Source organism: Agelaius tricolor, unplaced genomic scaffold (genome assembly GCF_023055355.1).
Source record: "Agelaius tricolor isolate 1412-34295 unplaced genomic scaffold, bAgeTri1.0.p SCAF_4, whole genome shotgun sequence".
NCBI lineage: Eukaryota > Metazoa > Chordata > Aves > Passeriformes > Icteridae > Agelaius > Agelaius tricolor.
The window spans coordinates 44955229-44982385 of record NW_027269264.1 but is presented as its reverse complement, the minus strand read 5'-3'; the positions used below and the strand labels follow the sequence as shown (position 1 = coordinate 44982385).

Genomic DNA, 27157 nt, shown 5'->3' with positions numbered 1-27157 from the left:
CGCTGGGGCGCGGCGGGTCCGGGCAAGCGGCAGCCCCGCTCCGCGGCAAACGCCGTCCAGTGGCGCGGCCCTTTCGGTGGAGCAGCCCGCGCTGGCACCGCGGGGCACACGGGCCGCCCGCTCGCACAGGTGCCCCCACCGCCCCCGGCCCGGCCCGGCCCGGCCCCCGCCCGCGCCCGCCCCGCGCAACCTGCCCTGCCCGGCGCGGCCAATGGGGCGAGAGGGCGGGGAGCGGCGGCGGAGCGGCCCGGGCCGCCCCCGCCCTCCGCGGCGAAACTCGGCGGGAGCGCCGCGGGGGCTGAGACGGTGCCTGCGCCCCGCACAGCCCGCACCGCTCTGCTCCGTACAGCGCAGCGCAGCGCAGCGCACCGCCGGCCGGCGGCGGGGGATGAGCCGCGGTCACCGCTCTCCGGCACCTTCTCACGCCGCCCCGAGGGCACCTGGAGCCGCCGCCTCAGCGCCGCGCTGAGCCCTCCCTGGCGTCGGTGCGAGCGAGAGGCGGTGAGGCGGCTCCGCTCGGCTCGGCTCGGGCCGCCCCGATCCCCCTCCGGGCTGGGCGCGGAGCGCTGCGGCAGGAAGAGGCAGCCCCGGCTCCCTCGGCTGCGGTCGGTGGTTGACGGACGGCACCCCGGTTCGGCCTCATTTTAAGACCTTTTTTTTTCTTTCTTTCTTTACCTGAAACACACTACTTTTTTCTTTTTTTTCTTTTTTTTTTTAAATAACTTCTCGCGCATTTGAATTTTTACTTTCCCACTATACAATCCTCTCCCCTCCCTTTCTCGGCTTTTCCTTTTCGGACCCGATCTTGCCGTCTCTCAGCTCGCCAGCTGCAGCGTGGGTATCATGTCATTCGACCCCACCATCATGCCACCTGCGAACGGCTCCGCCAACGGGACCGCCAGCGGGGCCGAAGGCGGGAAGCCCCCCACTATCCCCACTGTCATGTTCATCTTCGGTGTGGTGGGCAACCTCATAGCCATCGTGGTGCTCTGCAAGTCCAGGAAGGAGCAGAAGGAGACCACTTTCTACACGCTGGTCTGCGGACTGGCGGTCACAGATCTCTTGGGGACCTGCCTGGTGAGTCCGGTCACAATTGCCACTTACCTGCAGAACCGATGGCCAGGAGGAGCTGCACTGTGTGAGTACAGCTCCTTCATCCTCCTCTTCTTTGGTCTCTCTGGCCTCAGCATTATCTGTGCCATGTCTATAGAGAGGTACCTGGCCATCAACCATGCCTATTTCTACAACCATTACGTAGACAAGAAGCTGGCAGGGCTCACACTCTTTGCCATCTACGCTTCCAACGTGCTGTTCTGCGCCCTGCCCAGCATGGGGCTCGGCAGATCTACTTTGCAGTACCCTTACACTTGGTGTTTCATAGACTGGCGAACAAACGTGTCCACCCATGCAGCATATTCCTACATGTACGCGGGCTTCAGCTCCTTCCTGATCCTGGTGACTGTCATCTGCAACATCCTGGTGTGCGTGGCCCTCATTCGCATGCACCGCCAGTTCATGCGACGCACGTCCTTGGGGACAGACACCACCTCCAGCCGTTTATCTGACTTTCGCAGACGCCGGAGCTTCCGTCGGATGGCTGGAGCAGAAATCCAGATGGTTATTCTGCTCATTGCCACTTCCCTGGTCGTGGTCATCTGCTCCATTCCTCTGGTGGTGAGTAACATCATGCAACTCTTCTTCTGTTCCATCACCCTTACTGCAGAATATTTTCTTCTCCTAGTCTGTGTTAATCCAACAGGAATCTGTTTGACAAGGTGCTTATTTGTGGCACCTATAGTTGGTGTCACAAATTGTTACAATAACTCAATGGCTGCTAGCATACATGCGTGGTATGAGAAAGTTGAGTAGATTTACATTTACACAAAAAGAAACCTGCTTATCCCAAGACCTGGAGTCCTTTACCTTTTACTTGATTAAAATAGAATGCCAAAAATCTCAATAATTGTTTCACTGTTTAACTGGAATCCACATAGTAAAATCCTGAGTGCTAATGGCACTTTAAAGTTCACCTGCAAAATTAATTTGTGATAAGTGAGGCTTGGGGCTGGCCTGCATTTCTGGCTCCTCGGTGTGTTTTTAAAATATGCATGCTGTTGCTCTAGGGTGCAAGAGTCCCTGATGTGCAAAAGGAGGACAGAGTTGTGTTCACTTGGCACTAGCAACATACAGAGCTTTTCACAACCAAAACCTAAGCTAAACTTCCACTCCTCAGGGATTTGTGCACCATCTCTGGGGTAGATCCCACACAGGCATCCTTTCAGGAGTTCCCTGCACAGTGGGAGGAGTGAACTCAGTGGAACCACCTGTCGGTGTATTGCTCAGTGAAATGAGTGTTGGAGGAATCTCGCCCCCATAAGCCTTGAGATCACGCTGAAATGTCAGACAACATTACAACTAACTGTTTGCTCATTTTCTGAAAAGGCTGGTACAATTAGTGTTATTAAATTAAACACGCAGGATCCACTTTTTTCTATTTCTCCATCTTATCTTCAGGAAGGACAAAAAAGCCCAAATCCACCAGCTAAAGGCAGAGTTCTTACTTGCCAATAGCCATAATAAAGCTTCTAAAAAATCCTGTCCTACTCTGGCTCAGAGACATTAAACAAATAGTTGGCTTGCCTTATTTGCTGTCCTACAAAACACAGTGTAGGGACTAAAGCAGTGGCTCTCAGACAGAAGGTGTTTTTAGAAGGACTTTTTTAAGGAGGTTTCTGGTTTCTTGTCAGTAGGGTGATTCCTCTATCATAGAGAGGGCGTGCCATGTATGTCAAATAGAGCTGGCCAGCTGGAGATGCAAAACACTGTATATCAGTGTAAGGAAGTTTGGAGAAGGGCATGTGAACAGGACTCAGGTGTCAGCGAGTCTGTCCCCCTGCTCAGAGGAGCTGTAATGACAAGGGTTGGTCAGAGCTGCCACATTACTGACAAACAGGAGCTAGTGAAGTGTGCTGTGATGCAGCACCAGGGTCCCAGCCATTACCAAATGCTATCTCCTCTCCTTCCGCATTGTCACTTGGTGTGGTGGCAAGACGTGACCAAGCATGGTGCCATGTGTTCATTGCCTGACATCCAAAGGAGGTTGAGAGGTGCTGCCTGAGCTGCACACAGGGTGTCCCCGGGAGGAGCACATGCCTTAGACAGAGGAACTGTGCCAGCCTGCCCTGCAGTCCAGCTCCAGCAGGGCTAAGCTGACTCGCCGCACCAGGATGTATCAGATGGCTGAAACCCTGACAGTACTGCAGAGAAACCGTACTTAATTTGATTAATCTAGCATCAAAACAGCTACTTCACGAAAGAACAATATTGCATTTTTAAAAGAGGTGCTTGGTAAATGCAGAGAATGAGTTCTCTGAATTAAATACATTGTCATGATGTGGTGGACTTGTGGACTTAAGCAACTTCAGAAAACAAGCCAAGCCTTATCCTGTAGCAAAGCAGCTAGAGGAGTGCTGAGAAGTCTGAATGTGAAATGCAAAATGAAATAGTTTATATCCATTTGCACCTCGGCAGTCTTTTAAATAATACTTAAGAAAAAAAGAGGAGGGGGGGCAGGAATCAAGAGGGAGGGTTTACCAGAAAGTGAACTGGGTTGTTGAGAGTTAAAATTAATGAACCTGGGTAGGGCAAAAGGTTTATTATTTAAACAGTAGCTAGTGAAAAACTCGCATATAGCAGAAGTATGTGAAGGTGCAGGTGATAAAGTTGTCTAGCTCTCCCAGATCTTGATTTCACTTCATACAGAGGCAGAGTGTTACCTTGGGAATGTTCACGTAAGTTAGCTTTTACCTGGTAAAGCACTATGTATTTTCTCTATCTAAAATGACGTAAGAAACTCTCATTTCATTTAGATGGATGACTAAAAATAAAAGGAAGCTTTTTCTAAAAAAAACAAACCCAAATGACCACATATATATACATCATCACAGTGTCCAGTGTGGTTAAATTTCCTCATTGTTAAGTAGCTTTTTTAAGTCTTTTGTCTCCCTCTGTGGGAATAAGCCACAGCCACTTGTGCTGCTTTGTGCCATGGTGAACTGCCAGGTAGGCTGCTGTGTTAAGCCCTCTGGATGCACGGACACTGAAGTCAAGAATGGGGAAACTCAGAGAAGTGACACCTTTATAGTATAAATCCCTAGAAAGAGCCACTAGGTGAGGTAGGTAGATTACTAATATAGACTAATAGACTAATATATACTAATAGACTTGCATTTTCATGACTCGGAGGAGTTTTAAGGAGTCCTCAGGTCAGCCTGGCAGTCATCAAGAACCATAAAAGTGATGCCAGCATGATTCAGATACACAAAGCAGGCTCAGAGGGTGCTTTGGGACTTAAGTTTTTCTTTTGATGAGCTGACTTTGCACTGATGATTTCAGCTCAATAAACCATTAAGTAAGTCAAAGAAAAGCAACTTCTGAAAGAGACACATAAACCTTTAACATTTTAGAACAAACACTTTCTAAGATAGCAAGATAGGGGATGGGGTCAATCAGACAGGAGTCAGTTATTATGGTTTGATAGAAAAAAATTCAAGACCTGAAGTATTAAACAGCCCTGAAATAACTGAGTCAGAGATAACAGCAGGTTTTAATAATGAGATGCTTCAGCATACGATTCACACATAGAGTAGTTTAGAGTTTTAGTGATTATTCATAAAATCTGCAAAAGTTTAAAGTAGCAAGTGTTGTAACAAAATTATAGGGGGTTATGCAAAATTCTGAATGAACTTGAGAGAAGGCTGAACAAATATATCAAGGAAAAAAAGATGAATGAAAAATAGATTTGTGAAGGAAACTTTATATAAACTGGTGTGTTCTCAGTGTGCAGAAGGGGATGTGAAAGACGTGAATCTGACAATAGTTTAAAAATTAAGTAAGAAAAGCACGTAACTTACATGCTGACTCGTGTCTTGACTCCACACAGCTTATGTCATCTCTTAAAATATTTTGAGCTTTTTAGAAGTTAGAATTGCATAGTGTAAGATGTAGGGAATAAGTTATGAGAGATTTTTGTCAAGAAGAGAGCAGAAAGTTTTATCTGGCCTTTCTAAAAACACCAGGGTGTTTAAAGAGTAAATAGGCACACACTACTCAAAGTCTGGAATTCACTCCAACAGTCTGTCAAACACTCCTAAAATTTTTAAATGTGTGATCTTCTTCTAATTCTGACTACTGAACATTGTTGTTGAATTATGGTGATATGAAAAATAAAACATAATGTTTCATGGTGTACATCTTGTTGATTGCATTAAATTATTAGGATTTTCTAACTTGATGTTTAATTGATCTAATTGGCTTGGCTTGGCTGGTTTCAACTTTCGAGTATCAGGGACTGTCCGTGACCAACTGCAAGGTGTCAGGCATGATTTTTTGGCAGCAGAGTAGTCACCAAGCAGACAGTAAGATCTTGAAGGACAAAGGTTATTGGCTTGTGGAGCTGCAAAACTTGTTCCTGCTTACTACCATATGTTTTTTTAATTTATCATATCAGCATGTGGGGAGATTTTGAGGACAGGTGGAAGCTGTGGAAACAATTACAAGTGTGACTATAACTATAAAAGTCACTTTATAATGCTTCATAGGATTAGAAATCATGACTTGCATCTGTAAGTTAGTAAAAGGAAAGTTTAGTTAGTAAAAGGAAAAGCGCAAACAGCACAAGGACTCTGATCCTACAAGTGCCTGTCTGGAGCATAAACTTGACATACCTTCGAGCTGTGTAGTTCTTAATTGCAAATAAACTGCTATTACTCTTAAGATATGTTGTCTGAATTCTACAGCTGCAAACTTAATATATAAACCCTATTTTTTAGAGATATGAATTGTTCTAGTTTGCTTCCTTTTTTTAATTAGGATTTCAAATTGCACAAATCCAAGCATCAGATTAGATAATTTATTTAGCAGCGCATTCCACTTACTTGGCACTTGCTTAGAAGATGACAGGCAACATCTTTTATTGTGTTGCCTCCTGCAGCAGTTGACTTGTAGCCAAAAGAGGGTACATCTCTTGCTGTAATTTCAAGTGATCCTTCACTAAATGTTGTTTCACCAGTAAGTAAAGAAGGATAAGATGTTCCTACACAGATAAATTTTTACTCTATTGTGATTAATCTAAGACAACAATAGGTCTTAACTGATAAATGCATATGACATTCTGGGGAATCCATTTTCTATGGAACTCTTCTGGGAAATAGAAGCAGTTTTGTACAATCAGAGTTTTCACTGACTAGGTCCACTCTGTGAATTGTTAACCTCCACATGCTGTGTAGCTGTCAAAAGGAAAGACAGCAAGCAGACATAGCATAAAAAAGCTGTCCTGTACCATTAGCAATAATCCTTTTCAGCCATCCTTTTCAGCCACAGAGTGAACATTGGGAGACATTTTTGTCTTTCCATAAAGTCTGCCAGGTAGCAGAAAGAGGTGGAATAGGCACCTCAATTTCACGTGCTGCTTATCAAAAGAACAATCCGACTATTAAATCACTGACGTGTAACTATAGCTCTGAGTTTAAAAAAAAAAATGTAAGCTAGGTCTCCAAGTTGAATTGAACTGTATTTCTTCAGCTGTCTTCAAAGTGTGCCTTCTGGTTTTTGTGTGGTCTGGGTGGATTTGTTATACGCATTAGGCATATACCCACATATACATTATACATCTCTGCACATTATACATATACACACATATTGTACCTATGGACACATACGTTATACATATCTACACTTTATACACATACACATACATATTGCACATATACACATTATACATATCTACACTTTATACACATAAAAACATACATATTAAACATATGTACACACACACTTCATACATATATTCACATATTATACATATACACAAATATTATACAAAGATCCACACCCACCGCAGGGCAGCCATGCCATCTAGCGGTGTTACTTGGGAGCAACAACTTATTTGTGAATAATTTATTTAATAGTCCTTTATTCACAGCAGACATAGGGAAAGCTGCTTACAGAACAAACAGTCAAAGTCATAAATAACATAATAAAATTAAGATTGTATAAATAAAATTATAATCAAATTAGTTATAAATAAAATTAATAATGAAAAATAAAATTATATCTGTGAAATAGATATAAACTATGAAATAGTTTAAAATAAAGCCAAATACTAAAAGAAGGAGGAAAGTTTCTTAGCAAAATTTTTTTTCAAAAGCCATAAAAATAAGTTAATCATGCATAGGAATACCCTTTGAAGTACCTGAAGGGCATGTTTGGCCTAACAGATCAATAAATCAAGAAATTATTAGTCAGAAAGACATCTGCAGTGTTATAAATCATTAGAAAAGTAACTGTGGATAAAACTGGCATTACTATATTGCTTTATAAATTCAAGATTTTCTCTTATCTCTGGTTCATTAGGTTACCCATAAACCTAGGGAAAAGTACTGAGAAAGGAAATACACTCAATCATCAGTTTGACAGTCTGAGAGAGACTGTAGGCACAGGGCTTCCACAGAGGGACTCTGCGCTATTTTAAACATACCATTGATGGCTTTGGAGAATATCCCATCTCTGAATACTGACAAGGCCGAATGCTACCACATTGCCCTCCTGCAAGAAAATTACTTGAGAATTGAGAAATTTTCCACCAGACTTGGGTGGCTTCACATGGAGGACTTGTAAAAAGATTACTTGTGAGAGCTATCCTAATTTGGCTCATTTATTTAAATTCTTGCTTGCCTCCATGACTGTAACCTCATCGCTAGGCAGGCCTTTATTCATTTCAGGAGCCAAGGATAAGATTCTAAAAACCTCGTAATTTTGCTACTAGATTTTTACTGTATCAGATAAATATATAATTAAGGGATCTATTTTGACTAACCTGAAGAAGCCTGAAGAAAAATTGATCTTACATTATTAACTTTTCAGTAGCTTTCCTAAGCCTTTCTCTAACTGGACACTGCTTAGGTCTTGCTAAAATGGAGAAGAGCTATTTGAGACTAGTCTACACAATAAATTCCTGTGATGCCATTGTGGACTGTACCTTACAGCAGCATTTAGAAAAGTGGCTTCTTAACAAGGAGAGAGACAGATGAAGAAGAAACTAACAGAGTAAGCTGAAGAATACATTTCTATGTAGAAAACAGGGCCCTTCAGTTTTAAAATTTGTGCATGATAAACTAGAATTGCTAATTAAATAGTCACTTCACACATCAACTTCAACTTAAACTCTTAAACTCTTGACCATTTCATCAGTATTTTTGTAAGTAAAACCAAAATTCTGGCTGTATAGGAGAAAAGAGTACTCGAGTCCAGTGCTGAAATAATCTCATTATCTTGGCCAGTTAAAAATCTCCTACCTGGGTGACTTGTCTTTTTGGGGTTTTTTTCCTCCTTTTCTTTTTTTTACGTTTCTGTTTTTCTAAACCATGCTGCAGCAAGCAAACACTTGTGGTTATATAAACAATTCCAGTAAGGACAGGTGCCAGGAAAATACATTTCTAAACTTGGGAATCGACAACTCAGGACTTGCCTACAGAGTCTGGTGTACTTGGATTATCACGTGTGTTTCAGTTCATTTCTAAATGATTATTGTTAGAGGAACTGGTCAGGTGTCCCCAGTCACTTACCCCTTTGCAGGTTGCATGAGACTTGAGGTACACCAAGGAAGCAGGATACAGGTCTATGTCTTTGTTCCTGGGAAATTTTAAAGATACCAGCCAGAATTTGGAGGTTCAGGGATTAAATATGAGATGAAGGAGAGAGAAAAAGCCAGTCTTCTTCTACATGTAATGACCATGTTACAATTTTCATCTGGTTTTATTTTGCCGTTTCCATAGATGAATTAATGGCTGCCAATCTGAGATGCCTAAATTTGCCAGCCTGCTCTTCTGTTGTAGGTTACACCTGCAAATCTAGATCTCTGCTTTGAAGTGTAAGCTTTTCTATCCTGATGCAATTATGTAATTGTGTCTTCCTTTCTCCCCTCCTCCTTGGGGTAGGTCCGTGTCTTTGTGAACCAGCTGTACCAGCCAGAATCAGTGGAAGATGTCAGGCAAAACCCTGACCTGCAGGCTATCCGCATTGCCTCAGTGAACCCCATTTTGGACCCGTGGATCTACATCCTCCTCCGCAAGACTGTGCTCAGCAAAGCCATCGAGAAGATCAAATGCCTCTTCTGCCGCATCGGAGGGGCTCGGAGGCAGCACTCAGGGGGCAACTTCAACTGCGTGGACGGGCGCAGGACCTCATCCGCCGTGTCCAGCCAGTCGCCCTCCTTCATCTCGCGCGAGCTGAGGGAGATCAGCAGCACCTCGCAGACACTGCTGTACCCTCCAGAGCTGAGTGAGAGTAGCGCCGGCGGCCGCGCGCTGCTCCCGGGCCCCAGTGCCAGCTCAGCGCAGTCCGACACCACGTCCGTAAGGACGCTGCGCAGCTCCGACACCTCGGACTCCTCACAGGGACACGACTCTGAGAGCGTCTTCCTGGTGAGCGAAGCCAGCTCTGGTGGCGGGGCCAGCTCTGCGCCCAAGAGTGGCCCTCTCCAGGTCACCTTCCCCACAGAGACATTGAATTTGTCAGAAAAGTGCATATAGATAGCCATGAAAGGCATCAACCCTGGGGATACTTCCTGGTACATTGGAAAAACTGGTGCAATAGATAGGTGTTCTGCCTATTGGTGGGAAGAGGGGTTCAGCTGTGCTTCAAAGGGCTATTTTTGTCTTGCTGTGTGATGGGTACATTTCCTTTAGACTACTGAGGACTGTGTGGAACAGACATTGCACTTGGGCCCTGCATCGGAAATGGTACAAAGCAGGTCTGATGGGACTGGAAACATGAACTGCCTTGTCTTGTTCCAGAGCTACTGTGCCTCTGGAAATAGAAAGACCCCATCACTTGCTTTTTTTTCTTTTTTTCTTTCCCTTTCCATGTCTGGTAGAATTGTTCTTGCTCCTTCCCTGTGGCTGCTCAGCTGTCAAGAGTTTGAGCTTCTCGTACTAGAGCTGAATGTGAGGCAGCTGCTAGTAACTGGACACAGCTACTTTGAGAGCTGCCTGCAGTAGGATTTTAAAGTGTCTCACTAAAGCATGAAAATGTGAATTTTTATCATTGTATATATATCAGGATTGAAGATATTTAAAAGTGTATTCTTCTCTATGAGAAGGTTTGTTATGAATACAAGGTATATAGAAATGATTGCCAGCCTTTTCTCCCCTCAGTATTTCCTGCTGATAAGGAATTCTTAGCTTAGATTTGTTGTTCATGCTAGATTCACAGCTGATGAGATAATTCTTGAGCTGAGAATACATAAGCACTTTCTGAGTGAAATGGGAATATACGCCTTCCTAAGACAGAAAAAGAAAACACATCCTTCCAGTTAAGAATATTAGTTTTCAGTATATGTATATACTAAAAACAAATCTGATTTTATTTATGTTCTGAGAATGTTTTTCTGTGTAACACACGCGCGCCTCTCTGAGTACTTTGGCCCACAGTCTGCACACTTAGGCACACACTTAACATTGCCCATCAGAGTGGTCCCTCTGCTGCCAGGGAGACTCCTTACATGTAAAGTTAAGGACATATAGAAGTGCTTTCAATATCAGGGCCTGAAACTTTCAACTCCTGGTTAATAGTCTTAATATTCACTTTAGTTAAAGCATCACTGATGTAATAAAGGTATTTTTTCATAACATTTATCATTTTACTTTAATTAGTAAATAGAATTTTATGACTGTGTAATCTGATACTCCATCAAATAAGTGTATGAAACCATGGAAGCAGAATCTTCATTTAAAATATAGATTATATAGACTTATATCGCAGTCTTAAACACCTTGAAAAGCATTTGTTGCTAGAGTTTTGATGACAAACACATCACCAAAACCAGCTGTTAACCACTGACAAAAAGGAGTTTTGTGTTTTATGTTTTAAGGGTTAGATCTTGTTCCAGAAATACTGTGTATCAAAATAATTCTGTACAGATATTTGGGGGATGTTTTGTCAAATACAAAGCATGTTATGTTGCTTAAAGTGTTTTAGATGTGAATGCTACATTGTAATGAAAATCTTGAGCCTTATGTTGATATGTTTAAGCAGTTGTACCGACCAAAGCAACTTTGGGGATCACAATTAAATGGAAATGTTCTGCTTGATCTCAGATGTCTACATGAGTCTGCCATTCAGTGCCAACTCCTTGCCTTAACAAGCCTCCCATCTTGGAATGCTTTGACTCAGCTACTGCCAAAACATACTTTGTCCTGCAAGTTTCCAAAACACCACAGCACGATCACCATCAGCAAGAAGCAGCTGTCTTCAAAACTATCCCCAAGAGCACTGACATAGAGCCACAAAAATTCTTTTTTTGAACAAAGACATTTCCTTTTGACAGGGGAGGGGTTGAGCTTGTTTGCCTTCATACATATAGAAACTGAAGTTAAATCTCTACACAAATATTTGCAGCAGCAGCAGCCACTTTACACCAGTTAAGCTGGAGAACAGTATTGCCCAAGCTCCTACTGCAGCTACAGATTTGATACAGATCTTCAGATAAAAGATCTGCCTGAATTCCTTGCAATTAAACCACCTCACTATGGTCTGTTGCTTACTAGTGACCAACAAATAGAACAGACTCACCATACTTCCTAAAGCAGGAAATAGCACCTGGCAGAGCAGGAAGGTGGGACTGCCACTGGTGCAGATAACACCACATGTACCAATATGGGGCCACACCTTTGCAGCCGGCCCACAGCAGCACACCAGTATTATTGGTACTTTATGCAATGACAGAGTTTAATATCTACAGTGTGTAAGTATTTAAATAAGCAAGGGCTTGCTATTTTTAAAATTATTTCATTAATATGCCTTTATTACTCCTTGTCATCATTACTGATGAGAACTACACATGGTCTGAAAGAATTTTAAGCAAGAATAGACCATCTTAAGTAGCTTCCCTTAGCAAACGGGATAGGCCTGAGGTCCTCCTGCCCCCAGGGTTCACAATGTATCATTAGTGGACAAGACTCATTATCAACATGAACTCCCTCAGAAGTGAACTCGGTGATTCCCAAACAGCCCACTAAATCTTCTGAGCAACACTGGAATTGCCTGCCACAGCCCCATGGAGTGCACAAAGGCAAAATCAGAGCACTTCTGTTGCCCAGTTGCAAACACAGATGAGTGTTCAGGAGCAGTTGGGCAGAAGGACTGGGCAAGTGTTTCTTTTTTTAGGGTGACAGTAGTGACATATCATTCACCTGCCCCACAGCCCCACTCAGGTTTAGCACCTTCCTCCAATGCTGACCACAGACACATTACTGGATACATTCCTCAGCCTCCCTGAGCTTAAGAAGTCTAAAATAAGGCTACAAGTTTGAAGAGTCTAATTTGCCACATGGAGGTTAAAAGGTTATTTTCTTGCTAGGTATTAGGATTAGTTTCCATATATACAAAAGTGTTTCCTTTCTCACACATCAATATTTCCCGTATGTTCCCAAACCCCAGAGGTCCATATCCCCTCAGAACGGCATTTCACATTACCATTCACGTTCCCCAGTCCTCTGTGTTCACAGAAAATGTACTGATTCAACAACTTCTCATAGCAAACTTGTATCTCTCAAACTCTGTCCACCCTGCTAGTCCTGTGACTGGCAATCCCCCTCCCTCACTTCCAGCAGTGTCCTGCCCAGACATCCCAGATCACCGCTTTGCTGAACCCTTCACAGAGACACTGCTAGACCTCCAGCCCTGCAACCACACCCCAAACCCTTTACAGGGACACTGCTACCTCCAACCCTGCAACCACACCCCAAACCCTTTACAGGGACACTGCTAGACCTCCAACCCTGCAACCACACCCCAAACCCTTTACAGGGACACTGCTAGACCTCCAACCCTGCAACCACACCCCAAACCCCAGCCCTAACTCAATTTAAGCCCCTGTCCTGTGGCAGGGCTTGGAGGATCCACCCACTGGCAGGATGAGAGCCAGTATCTGTACCAGACAGTGGTTTCTGTGAAGATCTGTAGATTAGTTTGAATCTCTGATCCATGGTAAGTTAGCCTTATGAACGGTTAAGGGTGTAGGATGTACTGTCAGAGGGCTTGGGCTGTTTTAAATCAGGCTCACACATTCCTGCTGTCGGGAACACCCGTGCTGCCTGACCTGAACTGGCGCTACAGGCCCAATGCCAACGCACTAACAGGATCAGTGTAATCTGCTGTTTTTTCAAATGGCACAGCCAACATTCTAAGTCAGGAAGCTTTTGAGGTTTTATTTTTGCTGCCAGACACAACAGCAAACCTGGTCCACTTAAGGCAGATTTAATATTAGAGCTACCAAATACCACCAGGCCTTTGCACTCCAGGCCCTCCTCCAGGCCTGCCAGCTTTACAGACCTAGAAACTCAGTGAATCTCCTGCTTTGTGAAACCAAAGGCAGCTCGATCCCCACATCTAATCCCTCCCTTTGATCGTTTATCCTTTACAATGCTTACAGCTCCTAGCCTTGTGGCTCTTAGGAAATCAGCCCTGAAAGCAGTCACCCATGCCCATCAGCCCCTCCTGCTCCAGAACCAGCCCTTCTGGAGACAGGATAGCCCAGGGACTCCAGCACATCTGGGAACACCATGTTAACATGACAGTGACTGACAGTAAACACATAGCTCCTGCAGTCTGCCAACAAACCAAGCCCACATGCTTCTGCTTTCCTGTGCCCCAGTCCTAACTACAGTCATTAGAGTTTTATAGCTATTCTGTGAACTCAAAAAATTAAAGATAGCATCTCAACGCTAGTATTTTACCTCCTTTCCCTTGGTTTTAGGATTGAGAGGGAACTTACCTTGTGTGGGCAAGCAAGTTTCCAGTGCCACCTCTCTGATCTTGATCTCTAAACCCAGAGTAAACTGCTTGATTTGGTTTTTATCCGTCTTCGTGACTACTTTTAAAATCCACTTTCTTATGGTATTATCAAGTAGGAGTCACTGTTGTGTTACCTGATCCCTTTTCCCTTTTTACCCTCTAGTATTGTCAGAAAAGATTTATTTCTCTCTCAGTACATTAAAGGTTTTTAAAGATATTTATCTCTGAGAGTGGAAGTCACATGCCTGCCTTCAGCATTTTAGGTTATGCCAGTCAGTCACCTTGAGCTTCCTCTGTAGTCAAGGGAAATAATTAAGCACCTTGGGAGGCTGATTCAACTCATTCTGATACTTATCTAACACAAGGCATATGAGTGGCCCCATGAGGCTGTGTATTTCTTTCCACTGTATACAAAGGGACTCTAAGGGAAAAATATATCTGAATGTTTAACTGTAGTTTTTAAAATCAAACAAAATTATCCATCTAACCCAGTGTTGTTCTTGAGCATTTTAGTATGTGATTCATATGGAAGGCAAACACATGAAAGCTGCTGCAGTCACTGCCACTAATGATGACAGACAATAAATATATATATATTTTTTAATATAATATAATGTCAAAGGAGTGTATTTCACTAATATCCTGTTTTGGATAACATCTCCTTTTGCTCCATCTCATGTGGATATCCCTGAAGGGTTTAAGAGCTCTGAGCATCACTTTTTGTTAAATATTTTTCCCTGAGATGTCTTCTTTTCTTTTTTACTAAAACAAATTAACCTTTTCACCAGAGACAAAAGCCAATTATTAAATGAGGAACATTCAAGAATGGGAAATAACATTTATTTTTGTTATAACCCAAAGAATAAACAGACATCACTAAGCCGCAGAAGTCAGGATTTTATTCCAACCGCAAACTGATCCAGAAAATTATATACATGCAAAACATGGCATGCTGTAAAAGAACAGTGTTGAAATCATCAATATTTGAACTTCTCCCCAGTTTGAAAAGAGTGTCCCAGGAACTTAACTGCTCTACAAAACACCACAGTTCTGACAATACCTAGAATTCATCACCTAATCTAATCAGAAGGAAAATACATTTAGTATGAGATGGAAACCACCACCCCTTGAGCCCCGCACAACCTGACAGTGCAGATGTACACCCCTCCAGCAGTCTGGCTCTGCAGTGGTGAAGTCAATAGGAACTTTGTGAATCACTTCAGTGGAAACAGATTCTGTGATAACACAGGCCTCTGAGAGAAGGGCAGCAGTCCTTCCTGTATGAGTAAAGACAGAACACTGACGCAAGTACAAAGCGCAAAGAAAGAAAAGATGAGGTGGATACAGCCAAGCTCCTCCAAAATGAAAATGTACCCTAGAGCATCTCACACATCTCCTTTTCCAGCCAGAGAAGATCTCTTCTTTGAAGAAATCTGTCCAAATCCCTCTCATGCTAACTCTTTCTACGGCTGACTAGATTGTATTAAGTTGATAGAAGAAAGATTAAGAAATCCTTAAACTCTAATAATTTAAACCATCAAACCATATCTTAATCAATGCCTATCCAGTAAGCATTTAAAATCATTCTGAACATAATGAAGAAATAAAAATGAAGCATGATGATGTTTTACATTTCTTAATATACTTATGCCACTGTAGTTCTAATTATTTTGAAGATTTTGTGTGAATGTACTCAGAAGATTTTGTGTGAATGTGTGCTCATGCAAGCACAGACCTAAAAATTCACAAATACAAACAACATTTCAGGGGACTCTTGCAAACATTAATGAAAACTTACATATTCTCTTAAATAAAGATACTCTGATACCAGATAAACAGAAAATATGATTTGAGATAGTTTTTCTGCAATGCATTTTCCACTGCAAAAACACTATACTCATCAAGCAACATTATTTTCTTTTAAAATGCGTTATTTTGAAATTAGAAATCAGACTTGAAAAGTGCAAAGATGACTGATTTCAAAAGTTTCACTTGTCTACAAAAGTATCTATTATCATACAAAATTTTATCAAAATCAAGTAAAAAATTACATGTTCCCAAACTGAATTCTTCAGGAATTCCTCAGCTGACCATTTTTTCCAGTACTGTTAGCATGTGATCATCTCTACCACATCTCCAAGACAATGAAATGAGAACAGTCTCAGCACAGAGCACATCAAAGAAACAGCCTGATTTCATTTCTTTGAACTTCCTGTGTGAGGAACAAATTGCCACCTTCCCCTGAAAAAAAATCAACGTTAAAAACATTTCCTAGGGTATGCCTCATTACCCACCACTGCACCCAAAATCCAAAAGGGATAAAAAGGAAGACTCCAGCAGCACTGTCCTGCAAAACTCATTCTTTCCCCTAAGAGCATACTTTTAATGGTAGGTCATAAGAATCAGGAAAAGCAAATTGACTCCCTTTATCAGACTGGCCTCACTAGGAAAGAAAAGCCCCAAATACAGTACAATTCAGCCATATTTCCTACTCCCACCATTTTACTTTTGGTGATTTCTGTAGCACAGCACACAAGATAAGGAAAGGCCAGTTTCAGTCACAAACAGTGTTCTTTCTTCTGGTGAAACATTAAGTTGTAACTAAGCATTCAGGGTTTTGGTTGGTAAAGCATTTCCTTTCATCTAATCAGAAGTGTTTAACCCACTCACTGAGGAAAGCAACATAAAGGTTTCTACAAAATAATAAACCATCCCTGCTTCATAGGAAACTTTCTCATAGAACAAGTAATCTTAATGAAAACAAAGACTGTCAATAATAGAAAACAGTTCACACTTTTACTGGAAGAAAATAATGTTAATTAATAGTGATTAAAATAATTTTTAAACGTCCCTTTTTCTTTTTGCGCTGGTTTTGGCTGGGATAGAGTTAATTTTCTTCAGAGTTGCAAGTAGGGGGCTAGGTTTGATTTTGTGCTGGCAAATATTGGTAACACACATTGTTTTTATTACTGCTGAGCAGTGCTTGCTCAGGGTCAAGACCTTTTCCTGCTTCGCATCCCCCCCCACCAGTGAGAAGACTGGGGGTGCACAAGAAGCTGGGAAGAGGCAAGCCAGAACAGCTGACCCTAGCTGACAACAGGGATATTCAATCTCACAGCACAACACACAGAACTGGGGAAAGAAGGAGGTAGATGAAGGGAGGACATTCCAAGGGTCTTCCCAAGTCACACGGGATGTAGCCTTGCTTTCCTGGGGATACCTGAATGCCTGCCTGCCCATGGGAACTAGTGGGTGAATCCCTTGTTTTGCTTTGCTTGCAAGCGCAGCTTTTACTTTTCCTATTAGGCTGTCTCCATCTCAGCCCACAAGTTCTTTCACTTTTACTCTTCCAATTCTCCCCCCCATTCCACCAGGAGGCAGTCAGCTGAGTGGGGCTGAGTTGCCAGCTGGGGATAAACCACAGCACTTTTACAGTTTAAATAAAACTTTCCTAATTACTGGGAAAATGTACGCATTAACTTGTAAAATTATGAAATACACAAAGATGAAGCAGCTGTTAGAATGCAATTAAGCATTTCAACATTACATTTGTTCATAAGAATTTAGAATTTTTAGAATCAACTCTTTGCTTTCTTTTTGACAAATCCAGATGGAACAACAACTCAGGTCATTGCTTTTTTAATTAAGGAAAGAAAAATAGCTTCAGTTCTTTAACTTTTGTAGGCTATCCTAGCATTTGATAAAAAAAGAACAAACACAAAGCAAGCAAAATACAATAAATAACAGCAGTTCTTAAAAATTATGGGTATGACAACTCGTGAGGCTGCCCTACCGAGCCCTGATGAAAAGGGTTTCATCAGGAGTTGCAGGACAATTGTCCTGCTCAGTAACAGTCTCTACTGTACCTGAAGCAGACACAATCACCATCGTTTTAGCTGCCGAAAGAGCTTTCTCCTTCTCTGCAATGGCAGCACAGACTGCCACAATTTCATCACTTTCAAAGTCATAGTCTGGGATTGACTCTTGTACAAGCTCTTTTGCCAGGGCTTGCACTGACTCAGTCTTTGTGGCCTTCTGCTGTTCCTGTAGTTTTCTTGCCCAGGAAAGGTCTTCTTTCCATACTTCAGGGTTCATTGGAAAGATGTGTAAGGATACCTGGAAGCTTCGGATTGCCTATAAGCAGAACAAGGAAGAAACAAAGATGGGACATTTTAAAGCCTTCCTTTTTCATAAAAATTGACAACAAAAAGATGACATATATCATTTGAGCAAAGCCAAAAGCTGTTTTACTCCTGTCTTTTTTTGGAGGAATCCTCCTTCATCTTGGTTCAACAGCAGCCTGACCCCCAAACAATTGTGTCTGAAATGACAAAAATGCATGAATAAACTAGGAACCTGGCAACGAGGGCACAAATAGAGAGTTCATATATGAAAAATAATGCTGTTATTAAAAAGGTAAAAGGAAAAACAATTTTTTGGATGGTTTCCTATTCCACTTTTCTCTCATCATCAGATGTACATAAGGCAAAAGCAACAGATATGGTTTAAAGAAATACAGAAAAGGGATGACTGGAATTTGAAGTATCACTGGTATTGCTGCCTTTAAATTAGATTGCAGTTGTTTCACATACAGACCTAACAATACACTAATACTAGCCACATGGTAAAGAGTTTCTGTAATAGGCATGTGGTTATAAAAACACATAAATAAATGCATAGAAGGAGCCAAATGAACTCCAAACTTCGAGAGCTGCTCTAAGAAAGAACTTCTATAATCTATAATCTTCTATAGATTATATAGATTATAATCTTATAAACAACATAATACAAGTAGAAGTAAGCCTCACTAACTTAGTGAGGCTTCTCCTTTCTTTCAGTTCAGCTGGGAAAATATTCACAAATACAAATCCTCAACAGAGAAGCTGTGAAATTAAAAACAAAGAAATGTGATCATCTAAAATAAGAGGTTGCTACAATACTAGAAAAAAGCTACACCAAGAATTACAACTGTATTGTCTTTTAGTTATCTTAACAGTGGTCAAGGCTGAACCTACCTCCTCAAACTTAGGTACATGTACACAAAAGATGAGTGTATTTCACATTTATGACTGTACAGTCAGTTATGAAAATGTGTTGCCTTAGAGACAAAACTCTTTTATGACATGTACAGAAGTCTTCCTGTAAGATGGGAAAACTGTGATGATATGGATTCAGATGGTATTTGGGAAGAGTTCTGGTAACTTGAATACTAAAACTTTAAAGACATATGGTAAATCACGGTTTACTTATTCTGTTGTAGCTTATAAACACTTAAAACATGCCAAATAATTTGGAAAATCACAACTTTTCTTCTGCACTGACAGAAACTGATGGCTCATCCTTCTGATGGCACAGATGAATATATGGACTCCATACGATGGGAACTCAGAAGAAAGAGATACAAAATCAGATTTAAGATGCTATCAGTATTACTGCTGTTGTAAGAGGCAGCCCTTCAATTCCAGATAGAAAAAAAAAAGCTTGATTATTGGTCCACAGCCAGCTCTGAAGTGCAGGAGCATGCTGAACTTTAAAGAGAAGAACTGGAGTTTAGTTCTTGTAAAACAGTGTCATTTTATTCAACTTGGCTAGCTTTTAATTTTCAGGGACACATGAAAAACAAGTAAACACTAAATGTTCATTTTTGTATTTCTGTTGAAAACAAAATATAAACAAACACCATCTGCTTTTAAGCTTTCCATGAAAGAGGTCTCCTAATTAAAACCTGTCTATATAGTTATGTTTATGCACAATAAATAACATTTGGTAAGCGTCAAAGCTGCTTTGATGATTCATACAATACAGCATAAAAAGATCATCTTAGTAAATCTATTAGAAAAGATTTTTTGTGCTTGACGTTTTTACAAAGAAATAACAAAATATTAAAGTAAATTTTAAGTGATGCAAAAGATCAGAGGGATTATTTTAAAGCAGCGATGTAAAACCGAAAAATACACACTTGTCATCCATTTGAAATTTTATGTTGCCATTGGAATAGTGCCCAAAGCCACTAATTTCTATTATGACAAAAGAAAAGAACAGTGGTACTTTTAATTCTTCCCCTAATGGAGATGTGAATCTCCTTCTCAAATTTCCTGTTGCATTGTAGGAAAACACAGTGATACTACATAAAATCGATATTTCTAGCCTCATTTTAAAGAGGAGCTGTGATTTTAGAGACCCTGCATATAAGGGCTATAGGATTTTTTATCAGTACAGTCATGTATCTGCTTTTGCTTCTGTAAGGAAGTGCAATGGAAAACCTTCTGCAATACATTCTTCCTTGTGGAATTACGTATTTGAAAAATCTGTACTTTTGAAGTATCTTACATTTTGTCTCACTAAATAGTATTCTGTAGCAAACAATCTTCCATTTGTCCCATGAGTCGAGTCTCCTCTGCTGGTTTGCACAGCCTTCAAGTGTGAAGGGCAATTCTGATCAGACTGTACTTTTTTTAAACACATGGACTTAGTAATCATCAGTATACATGAACCTCCAGAAAAGCCAGAATTTTAAGAGGTTGTATCTGCCACCAAAGTATGTGGCAGACCTTTATGTTACACTAGGCAGACACTTTCTGACCTGTTTCAAAGGATGTCTATTGGTGAAGTGAGTAATCTTTTTCTGTGTTAAATGAGCTTTAATAAGGAAAATTTGTTGTGTGTTTTTACAGCACTCAGCACAGTCCTTGGGGGTGCTCATGAATGAAAATCTGGATATGCCCCAGCCATGGCACTCACAGCCCAGAGAGCCAACCGTGTCCTGGGCTGCATCCAGAGCCCCGTGGGCAGCAGGGCAGGGAGGGGATTCTGCCCCTCTGCTCTGCTCTGCTCTGCTCTGCTGAGACCCACCTGGAGCACTGCATCCAGCCCTGGGCTCCCAGCACAGGAGGGAGAGGGACCTGCTGGAGCCAGCCCAGAGGAGGCAACAAAGAGAATCAGGGGGCTGGAGCACAACTCCTGTGAGGACACTTTGGGAGCATTTGGGCTGCTGAGCCTGGAGAAAGAAGGGTTCAGTGACACCTTACAGCAGCCTCCCAGTACCTGTAAGGACCCACAAAACACCTGGAGAAGGATTTTTACAAGGACATGCAGTGATAGAACAGGGGACAATGACTTTAAACTGAAAATGGGAAGATTCAGGCTAGATGTAAGGAAGATACTGTTTACAGTGATTTACTGAAACGCTGTAACAGGTTGCCCAGAGAGATGGTTAATGCCCCATCCCTGGAAATGCAAGGCCAGGCTGGATAGGGCTCTGAGCAACCTGGTCTAGCTGAAGATATCTTGGCTGATTGCAGGGGGTTGGACTAGAGGACTTTTACAGGTCCCTTCCAAACAAAAGCTTTCTGTGATTCTATGACAATACATTACTGGAATTTGAGTCTTATTTTTGTACTACTCACCATGAGCATAAATAACTAATTTTTACAGAAGCATTTATCACAGTAACATAGAAAATAGGGAAATAAGACATTTTAGTATAGTTAAAGACTCCTCATGACATTTCTCTCCTTCAAACAAGAAAAAAAGTCCCATCCTTTCAGGTATTTTCACTCTAGTTTAATAGTTTCTATGGTATAATCTGAATGGCAGATTTTTTTTTTTTTTTTTTTACTTTAAACTGTCATCTTGAACTTTTCTGTGTAATTTTCTAATTACAGATTATTTCTGCTTTTCAATAAAGAAATTCTCTCTGAAAATTTCATCAAAAGTAATTCTGGTGTCTTACAAAATGAGGTGAACACAGTATTTTGCACTGCTTACATTTCCAAAACCATTTTATTCAACGTTTCTGGAACTCTCATGTTCTGGAGAAAGTACTTGAAATATAGTAATTTTCCAGATGTGAAAGACTGTTTTTGCCTTATGCTTACTGGGATTTGGTAAAATTCCAAATGCATAAGAATCTTTGTTTCCATCTGGTAGATGTGTGTGAGATATCCTCACTTCCACACCTTCCTCCTTCTCTTTTTGAAGAAGTTTGCGTCCTCCTTATCCCCCTCTTGTACTTTCTTTTGCTCTGGTGATAGATTTCACAGGTGTCACTTTGCACCAAGTCATTTCCTCACAGCCCTCTTTCCTCACATTTACCACCCTTCTGCCCTCACACCTCGGTGCACACCCCTGCAAGGCTGCTGATGCTCTGCTGAAGTCACTGCCTCAGGCTGCCTCTACCACACAGACCTCTTATACTGTGCTCTACCACACGCAAGGATATGATCCAGGAGGACCAAGGAAAAAACAACCACAAAAATCAAACCCATCCTAGAAAGTGACATAGCCTAAGAAAATAAAGCTTATGTGTTACCAGTATTTTCACCTGGCAAATCAGGAAAATCCAGGAACACATTCACTTCTTTATTACCAAATTATACTGCCAAATTTATTACAGGAATTTTAAAACAATGGTCAAATAAACTTTGTTCAACATCCCTGTTTGTCTTATCCCGTACATCTGATTTAGCTAAAACGTCCAATTACCAGGTCTCAATGTTGAGAAATGTTTTTCTCTGAAGTCCTGAGCATCTGACAAAGGTAGGCGCCAGCTAAATCAGCCACAATCACTTACAGAAACAGAGTACCCATGGCAGAAGTGGAGCTGAAAAGGGCATTTAAACTTTTGGAGGCTTGTATGCCCTTCAGCTTTCCTGACAGAAAACAAAAATCACATTTGACTAGAAGATTTTTTTGTGCTTTAACAATCACTATCACAAAATATATTTACAATTTCCAACAGTGGTTAAAAAAGGAAAAGGGTTTCTCTGTAGTAGATGGAGAGGGCAGGATTAACGCAAGACCTTCCTGGGGAAGCTTATTTTACTGACTATTACCTCAATAACTCAGTAGGACTGTTTAAAGCTGTTGAAAAGAATTTAACAGAACCCCACTTTAAATGAAAACCATAGTACTTTCTCTCCTAACTTATTAACTTCCTAAATACTTTGACTTTTCAGTGGAAGGCCAACCACCAATTTCCTTTTTATTACCAAAATAGTCTATGTTTCTAAATGCTAACATTTGTAAAATGTTGAAAAATTATCTCAAATTCATATTAGTTATGTTAATTAGCCGCATTCCAATAAAACACTGACATTTCTCTCTTTGGGAGTATAAAACTCCCATCATTATCTAAAAGACCAAAAACTATTTCTTTCAAGAGAGATGAAAGGAAAGGGCTGATCTGAGGATTCATATTGTCAAGGCATGATTCTTTTGACAAAATGTTGTGTCAGACTTAGAGACTGCTAAAGCACTAACTACTTAGGAGGAATACAGGAAACCACATCCTTCAAAATACCAAACAAAACCCATGCACAACTGGTGCATATTTACAGATCTTCCCTCTCAACTTCGTGATCCTCAGTCCTCAGGTTTGCCAGGGACCCAGAATGGGGCAGAGCTGAAGTCACAGAACCACAGAATGGATGAGGGTGGCCAGGACCTTCTGAGGTCACCTGGGCCAAGCCCCTGCTCAAGCAGGGCCACCTGAGCTGGCTGCCCATGACCACGTCACAGGACTGATGAATTCTCCATGGTGGGAGACTCAGTGCTTTCATTCAGTCCTTGATTTTCTTGTGATTAGTTTTAGTTTTTCTTTTTAATATTGCTTTTGTTTGGTTTTCTTTTTTCCCCCTCTTGATTAATCAAAGCATGGGGTTCACCCTTCTCACAGGAGGAACTGTTGTAATGAAGCTATTAGAGCAAAATTGTTAACTACTGAAGATGTTATCAGCAGTACAGGAAATTCAATTTCTAAAACCAATATTTGTAAAATATTTGTAAATATTTACTTTGTAAAACCAAGTATTTGCAATTAAATGAGAGAAATACTGCAAGCCTGGCTATATTTCTACAGTTACTACATTCACATTGGAGGTTTACTCAGGCGTGCTCTACACATTGATTTGTAGAATTTAAGGAATTTCTGCCTTTACAGAAATAAAGTTTTCCTTGCTCACATTTAAGTAATACTGTTGAATTACCCTATTTAGTAAATTCAGGGGGGAAAAAAGAGCAAACAACTTTCATAAAAGCTAAATAAAAAGGGACTAATTTAGCTCATTCTTTTTGTCACAAATTTAACAAAAACTATATCCAAGCAAATTTTTCTTTTTTTTTATTATTACACAGCTCATAATATACAGATTTGTTTGGAAGCAGCATTATAGACCTGGGAAACTTCAAATTAAAATAAATTGGTTTTTTCCTAAGAAAAAAATGCATCATTCATTGTGAAGCAATAAAAGTATTCACAACAGAACATTTGGCAGGATGTGGGTAATGAAGACAGATGTTGGTGGGGGAGAAATGAAACAAAGAAGCAGAAGAAGCAATTCTTTAGAAGGATAGTAATTCCCAAACATAAAAAAAAAAAAATTTCTAAAAAAGCCTTGATATTTATGCTTTATTAACTTTTCTTTGTAAAAAATATGACACAGGGAAAAACAGAAAATCATGGCAATGAAAGACTAATGGAAAAAGGATAATTATGATTTAAACCACTTGGTCTAGAGGACTCCAGAAGTTCAGTAACTATGAATTCACTTCTTATTTTAAAACTCTATCAGTCTTAGCCTCTTAAGATTCCTTAAAAATCGCTTGGTTCAAAAACAAATAGTGAACATTATTTGCATTTTAGAAGAACTCCCCAACTTCTCTGTATGTGAAAACATATTTATCAGAAGGCAATTCAACCTACAGACAGAAGGCAATGAAGTATGAACACACAGTACCACAGCACTGGGGACACCAACAGGCTCCCTGCTCAGATACAATCAAAAACTAAGAGGGCAAACTAACTGTGATAACCCCCTCTCCCTCCCTCTTCATCACAGTAAGGTCAATTTAACAATTACAGGAGCACCTAGAGTAGTGTTTCAGATGAATGAAGTGCTTTGATGCAAATCTCTGATTGTTCCCACTTAAAATGCTTTGCTTTGCATCACTGAATAGTCTCAGATACATAAATTAGATCCCTTTCTGATTAAGCTCAACAGTGTACTCTAAGAGAACACTGAAGTGCTACTCTAAAATAAGACAAAATTAAAATAATATGAACACTAGGTCCCCAGCACTCCAGATAGCCAGTCCCACTGGTGCTTCATGACTTGTCTGTGTAGAAAAAGCTTGCAGGATCTGATGAATCAAACTGCTGGATATACCTAGTACAGGTATATTACTATTTATAACTGATATTACAGTAACTGTACCATTTCTTACAGAATAAACAGCATCAGTCCTTGAAGGAAATAAAACTCTAATTTTCCTGAGACTAGTGCATTTAAAATTCTCAGGCACAATTTACAGTGACAGTTTCATACACTTAAAAGGAAAAGATCCAGACAGACCAGACCATCAACCCTAACCTTCTACACCACAAAAACCATGGAATGTCACCACTGCTGAAATGCAGTTATGCATGGATTTATTTGAGATATTTCATATTATGATACTGCACCGACAAAGGGTGCACACTGCACATCTGTAGCACACAGGTTTTGTCTTAGGTTTTGTCTAACAGGACTGGGGCACCTCCCCACTGAAGATGGGCTGAGAAAGTTGGGGCTGTTCAGCCTGGAGAAGAGAAGGTTGTGTGGAGACCTCACGGCAACCTGCCGGTATCTGAAGGGGGAATACAGGGGAGCTGGAGAGGGACTCTTTATCAGGGACCGTAGTGACAAGGAGTTATAGAAACAAACTGAAATGGGGGAAACTTAGGAAGATATTCTGTACTGTGAAAGTGCTGAGAATGTGGAACAGGTTGCCCAGAGAAGCTGTGGATGCCCCATCTCTGGGAATATTCAAGGCCAGGCTGGATGGGGTTGGAATTAGATGATCTTTAAGGCTCCCTCCAAGCCAAAGCGTTCTGTGACTCTAGGTGATTCACATAGTTTGCATTTGTTTTGGTTGGTTTGGGGTTTTTAACACTGCTTCTTACTACATTTTAAAAATTTGTTTTGTATGAATTGTTAACCTCCATCAAAAAAATCCCGTCATTTTTTAATTCTTGAAAATTTTCAGACATTGTAAGTTTGCAAAATCACTCTAAATTACCAACAAAATTATTCATATCAAAACAGCACACAGCTACTTCTACTCAGAATACAACCAGTATCTTTTTTCGTCTAAGAGGTCATGATGCAATGTTTTTCTAATAGACCTCTGGGAATGTGTCTGAATTTGAAATGCAGGTATGTTCACCTGTTGTGTTTTCACAGAAACTAGGAAAAAATTATTATACCCCAGAAAAAAAGGATGCACTTCAGCTACTGCAGAGCATCCCTGGCTTTTTGCTCCCTTATTAAATGAAGAAGCAACCTCAGCCACCATTTGAGGTCAGGGAGCCAGAGGAAAGCAGGAATGAGCACACACTATTTGCTGCATAAGCAGGACACAAGAAAAACAAGACACTAGAATTTTATCAGCAGGCATGTATAAAAACTGAGCCCAAATAATCAGCTGATCCTTGAACTTCACATTACCCTCATCTTTAAATTATGGTGAGTGGCACTGTAGCAGTACAACACACAGAATGCAGTATGTGCAGTTATGTCAGCATAATTGTTCTATTGCATAAAGCCACCACATAAATATAGTATATGACACAAAAGTCTTCGAGCTAGACTGGTCTTCCACAAGTCCAGCAACAAAACCACACAGGAAGCATTTGTGAAACACAATAAAGCAGAGGGAACACTGGAGATAAATACTAATGATCTTTCTCCTTGTCTATGTTCAAGTTACCATAAGGATCTACAGCAACCTTGGCATTTCTGTACTTTCCTTCTCACACACAATTAATTCTGTTATCCTACCAGTGCTATCTCTCCTAATCCAAGCTGGGCACGTCCCAAAGTCTGCCAGGCATCCCAGGAACGCGGGTTTCTCTGGACAGCCATTTCTGCTGCATGCACTGCTGGAAACATTTCATGTAAAGACATCAAGACCTGTATCAGAAATAGAAAAAGAAGAGGAAGAAAAATAAGCAAAACTGAAAATAAATTTAACTTTTCTGGGATTACCCAGGCAACAACCACTGTTTCAATAACTAAGATTCATCTTACCTAGTTTTTTTTAGTTAAAAGCTGCTTGTCTGACCTCAGATAGTCACCCAGACTCATTCCAATCCCCACAGAGAGAAACGAGCATGCTAGAGGACAATTCACCCAAATTATTTAAGCAATGCTATTAGAAGTAGATTAACTGCTTCTGAAGATGTCTCTCTTTGTCAACAAACCCTACAATCTATAGAAGCATAACAGAATAGTCAGGACAAACACATGGAGAGCTAAACATAATA

General features: G+C 40.9%; 2 protein-coding genes across 3 annotated transcripts in view; one reads left to right on the top strand and one right to left on the bottom strand.

The window, feature by feature from the left end:
* The first annotated feature begins 282 nt into the window (after window positions 1–282).
* On the top strand, window positions 283–11157 carry PTGER4 (prostaglandin E receptor 4). The gene is made up of 2 exons (XM_071425493.1): window positions 283–1674; window positions 8997–11157. The coding sequence occupies exons 1-2, from the start codon at window positions 844–846 to the stop codon at window positions 9588–9590; spliced, it is 1425 nt and encodes a 474-aa protein (XP_071281594.1). The 5' UTR covers window positions 283–843; the 3' UTR covers window positions 9591–11157.
* Window positions 11158–14738: 3581 nt separating this feature from the next.
* TTC33 (tetratricopeptide repeat domain 33) overlaps window positions 14739–27157 on the bottom strand; it is a 52660-nt gene continuing 40241 nt past the window's right edge. For both annotated transcript variants that reach the window (XM_071425490.1, XM_071425491.1), the window contains exons 4-5: window positions 26673–26804; window positions 14739–17988 (exon numbers count right to left, since the gene is read on the bottom strand). In XM_071425490.1, coding sequence (XP_071281591.1) covers window positions 17644–17988; window positions 26673–26804 — 477 coding nt within the window. In that variant the 3' untranslated portion in view covers window positions 14739–17643. The remainder of the gene's footprint in view (window positions 17989–26672; window positions 26805–27157) is intronic.